We start from the raw sequence: 5,051 nt of genomic DNA, 5'->3' as shown, positions 1-5,051 counted from the left end.
TTTCTTAGAAGACGCTTCACACTTAACATGCACATATAACCTTCTCTCTCAAAAATTTTACTGCAAATTCTGAATATAACTTGTTTAAGATGAGGGATGTAAACTGCACCATTTCGAAGGAGCTAGCTTGCTCCCTTAAGCTAGTCCAAGTGATGAATGTTCCCTTGAAAACAGAGGGGGAGCAAAGAAGGGAAGATTGCACAGGGGATTTTACTAAGCAAAGTGCTTGCTTGAGGATCTGGGTAGAGAGGTGATTTTGGAGGGGTTGGTTTGTTCTTTGGCTTAAAAATGAAGCTTCTGGTGAGTTCAGCAATGAAGCAGTGAGAATACTGCCATGTCTGGTATGCATGCTACACTGAAAATTGACTAATCCTTTCAACCGGAGTCTTCTAATGCTGACCTAGGCTCTGATCTTACACCACTGAAGGCAGCGGGTATTTAGCCATTCAGGTCAGTGTAAGGAAGGTCAGGGACTGTGGAAAGCAATGCCAATGAGTTATGCTGAATAGGTGGAGATCAGTCCCTGGAGTCCAAGAATTGGGTTGCCACAGCTAGATGGGAACTTGGGATTTCTAACTGTCAGTAAGCGTTGTGAAATTCTGTGTTTAAGAGGAAGTAATATGTAACAGGAGGAGGAAAAAAAAACTGAAGAACCTGAAACGAATCTGCTGGCTAAAAGCGTATGCACCGTCTCCTGTAAGTGTAGTTGTGAGTAAGATCAAACTACAGTAGGACATCTGCAAAAGAAGAGGTCTCCCAGGATGGTAAGTAGATTGAATTATTACACCATCATTGTGGGAGTGCTGGGGCTGGTAATGGAGAGATGAATGCGCTTTGTTCATTTGAGGTACATATGTTTTATGTAGCTGTTTGCTTCTGGGGAAGATATTTTATACTTGAGTCTCATCCTTGTAAGGGTTTGAAATCCTGGGTCTGAAAGTTTGTTGCTGATAGAGAAAAGAAGTCCCAAAAGTTATTTTGGGGGGTAGAGAGAAAGCAACCTAATGTTATAAACTACAGTCGCCTGTGTGTATGCTGCAGGTCCTGCTATTAGCCTGTGTTCCAGGCAGTGAAGCAGTGCTTGTGTTTATTGCTTTTGGATGAACTTTAGTTATTGAAACTGGCAGCTGGTAGAAGCCAGAAGCTTAGAGGGAGCCATGGTTAATTACTGACCAGCTACAATATTATTATTAAGATTTCTGATTGAGTCTACGATGTTTTCTTCCTTGAAAATTGAACTGGAAGTAGCATCCCCTTCCCCCCATTTATATATTTTTGTACAGGTCTTATGAGTTGTGTATAGCAGCCAGGAATCTAACCCATCGCAGATCAAAGTTATCTAAAAGGCCTTAATCTGAACCAAATGGTAGACTGGTCTATTATGGCACACAGGAGATCTGTTCACTCTAATATTTTTATGAGAAATGCTGCTTTTTGAAGCCATTTTGTAACTGCTGCTGAAAAAGAGAACTGAAACAAGCTCAGTCTCACAAGCTCAGTCCTCCTGAAGCCATCACATGGCTGTAAGCACACCTATAGCTGCAGTCTGCCACAGCGATACTGCTAGGATCACAACACGTACCGTGGGGAGTAATTTAGCTCTGGGGGCTAGAGGGGCACCATGGCACCTACTGGGACTCCCTGTCACGCTGGTTCTGGGCTGCAAACCACCCTGCGCAGCCAAAGGGGACGGTTTGCTACCAGATAGCCCAGCTGGTTAGGACAGCTGCTGAAGCCAACCAGCACAGGGATAAAATGGAGACCAGATGGTGCCATCTTTTCCCCTAGGACAACCAGACCCAGGAGTGTGCAGGAAACTTATGAGCAGCTGCCAAGGCAGCCAAGGTAGAGAGCTGTGCAGCCCACTCGGCAGCCTGGCAGGCTTTCCCTGGCCTAGGTTGACAGGCTGCTGTTGCTTTTTTCAAGCATTTTTCTCCTCCTCCTTTAAAAATCCCTTTGCCTCAGACAAATGTCTTTGTCCTGTGCTTAGAACAGTCTATGAACTGGGGTTTCAAGGGCATTAGGATCTGACGCTCACCAGGGAATCACTGACTACATTTCATTGCTGGCAGCAGCTTGGTTTYTTCAGGGCTGGGGGAGTGAGTGTTTTAGTCTGCTGGTATTTATAACTATTTCTGGGCTAAGTACTTGCATGTGGATTTAGGGGCAGCAAAAGAAAGCGCTTGTGAAAAGTGCGAGTAAAACCATCTTAGAACTTAAGCGCTACTGTACTGAATACGATTCATAACAACAGGCAGACCCTGAAATGGAAGCTCAGATTTAATCTCTGTGGCTCTCAAATATTGTTAAGTGTGACTGCTCATATCCTTTCCATCTTTCTCATTCCCCCTTGTCTGCTCTTTCACCTTGGGTCATGTCACTTCTTATGTCCCTCTCCTCATTGTTCCTTGTCTCCTAGGACATCCTCCATCTCTTCTGTTCACTCCCACTAGTTCTTGTGAGTTGGGTCCCACAAGAAGACTTTGGGGCTGTGTCCACCCTGTGTCCAACTCCTGGACCATGTGGTCCCAGCATCAGCACAGAAAGGTGGAGCAGGCAGGGAGAAGGGTCTGTGTGGCCATGCTGCCTTACATGGTGGTGGGGACAGGCAGCATGCACCCATCCATTTCAGGTACTGATACCAGTGAAGATATGGCAGGACAGACTGGACAAGCCTGCTAGAACACTTCCTTCCTCAAAACTAGCTCAAGTATGACCACCCACAGAGCAACCACATATCTGATACCATTACAGCATGATCATACTCCAGGCTACAAATGCCCAAGGGCTCAGGGATAGGAAGTAATAGTTTGGGGACTGGACAGGTGGTGATGTTATCTGATATCACTTTTTGAAATCTGCCCTACCCTAGGATGTGCATCTTGCTTCTGAGAATGAAAAATGACGTCTGACTCCTGTGGGGTAAATTGTCCCCTGCAGGGATGATTCATGACCCATTAGGCATGTAAGAAGTGTTTGATTTGAACATTTGAAAAGGCAAATTAGGGGAGCAGCCAACTACCCCTGCCCCAACATCTGTTTTGAATCTTGGGCATGTTTTGGTGGATGCCTCTGCTGGTGATAACACAAGAGTAGGAGCAATCCTGCCTTAAGAAGAACAGAGGTTAACTTATTCCCTAGGGTCACAGTTGCCACTGAGGAGAAAGAGGAGCTTAGATCTTAGCCTACCTCGTCCATGTCCCATGTAGAGAGTCCCTTCCTGAAGAGACACCAACACTGAAGACAGCTCACATGCACAGGGGAAGAGCAGAAGACTTAACAAAGTCACAAACACATTGACATTGATGCTGTACGCTATCTGCMATGGCTTGTGCACTTTATTATTGCTTGTTGGAAAATGTGTTAGCTTGCATCAGAACAAAAGTGGGTGTTGAAGGATAACTTGAAGAGACAGCGATGCAGTTGTTTACACGTTAATTACTGACATGTTCCCTACACATAGACAGCACTGGGAAAAAAATGCAGGGGACTGTCTCTCTCTCTCTCCCCCTTTGGAATCTGTTAATGTCACTCAAGATCCATAATACAGTGAGAATGTTGCACAGATCTGTACTTAAATCTCAGAGCACTATATAAAGCAATGGCAGTAACCTGGTTTTCTCTCTGTAACTGGCTTTATACAAATGTTGCCATAAAGCTTTATTTTTCCCATTGCATACATTCCTGTTTTTCAGATTGTGAAAAAAGCATTAAAAACATCCCTGATGTTTAATGAATCCTCCAACATGAAATTAAGCGCGAACAATCAAAAAGGCGTCAAAATGGTAATTATTTGGATACACTACATTTGCTTACAAGAGCTGAGATTACACTGACAATTCTGAAAAGAAATAACAGATTAAGAAGAATGATTTTATTGCCTGTTTTAGAAACCAATGTAGGTTTTGATCCTATTTGTAAGCAAGCGAGTGACAAAACCCTCATTGATTTATCCGGCAGGCTGATCAAACCTTGCCGAAAGGGAGTAATGTGGAGCCTAATCCCTGCAGCCTTTGCTCAGGAGAGTAATCCTTGTTCATACAAATAGCCTCACTTCCACCATCAGCACAGAGGTTCGTGAGGGCCAAATAAGTAAATAGAATTAGTATTTCTTCTGGTGATGTAAAACAGAACGGACTGAAGTCAGTTTCTGTGAACATACCATATTCTGTACAAAGCAAGTGGAATTTGGTCTGTGTAACACAGATGATGAAATCATTTCTAAGACCTCATTTTCCCCTTTCACCCTGCTTTGGGAGGTCTTGTGTGTGTTGTATAACATTGGACTAATTGTCATTCAGGCTTAGTCTGAACATAACAAGTTTCTGGAATTATCTGATTTATTCAGGGTGCTTAGAGCACCCTGGACATCACAGTGTGAAGTGTGGTGACAGCCAGGATGTGACTTCAAAATAGCTCTCTTACCTTACACATTGTCTTCTAAAACCTGTGTGATGCTTAAGTCTTGTCAACATGTTCCTGGGATGAAACGCCAAACTATTAAAAAGTGCTGGGATTTTTTTTGGCCATCAATGAGAGGCAGAACAGGCCAGGAGGTAAGATTTTAAGTAAATCATCAGTTTAAAGGCATTTTTCTCATTCTAGATGCTGTCTGAAATTGATGGTAGCACTGTAGATCTTGAGAAAAGCATAGAAAATGAAAAGTAAGAAACTTTATCCATATAAAAACCTAAATGGATGTTTTCAGAGCCACCTGGGACATTGCCATTGGGTTGTTTACAGCGTATATGACAGCTAAAGAGTAAAACTGATGTCTGCACAGTTTTCTTATGTGTTATTTGGGGAGTTCACATTTATAGCTACAGCCTCTAGACAACTCCCAAAATGGGTTCCCCTGCCTGGAGGTCTGAAAGCTCAAATCTGYGAAGCGCAGATTGCCTGCCATGGGTGGTGAGAGCTCCCAGGTCCCAAGAACTGCCAGAGGGAGCAAGACACGCTAATAATGGTCGAGGCAAGTTGCTCTGCACTGGTGGCTGTCTTTTTCTCCTTAACGCAGAACATATAGGGCCTGGTGCTGTGAGTTTCGGAAT

The 5,051-nt window shown here is 43.7% G+C and overlaps 1 protein-coding gene across 2 annotated transcripts in view; it reads left to right on the top strand.

Moving 5' to 3' along the window:
- Window positions 1-657: 657 nt before the first annotated feature.
- The window catches only part of PLD4 (phospholipase D family member 4), a 15,055-nt gene continuing 10,661 nt past the window's right edge, over window positions 658-5,051 (top strand). The window contains exons 1-2 of one of the 2 annotated variants that reach the window (XM_026075967.1): window positions 658-764; window positions 3,696-3,785. In XM_026075967.1, the coding sequence (XP_025931752.1) occupies window positions 762-764; window positions 3,696-3,785 (93 nt within the window). In that variant the 5' untranslated portion in view covers window positions 658-761. The remainder of the gene's footprint in view (window positions 765-3,695; window positions 3,786-5,051) is intronic. The other variant, XM_026075968.1, reaches the window with a different exon arrangement.

This window comes from Apteryx rowi, unplaced genomic scaffold (assembly GCF_003343035.1).
Source record: "Apteryx rowi isolate R43461 unplaced genomic scaffold, aptRow1 scaffold_415, whole genome shotgun sequence".
NCBI classification, from domain to species: domain Eukaryota; kingdom Metazoa; phylum Chordata; class Aves; order Apterygiformes; family Apterygidae; genus Apteryx; species Apteryx rowi.
Note: the sequence above shows the minus strand (reverse complement) of the source record. Positions and strands in the feature narration are given on the sequence as shown.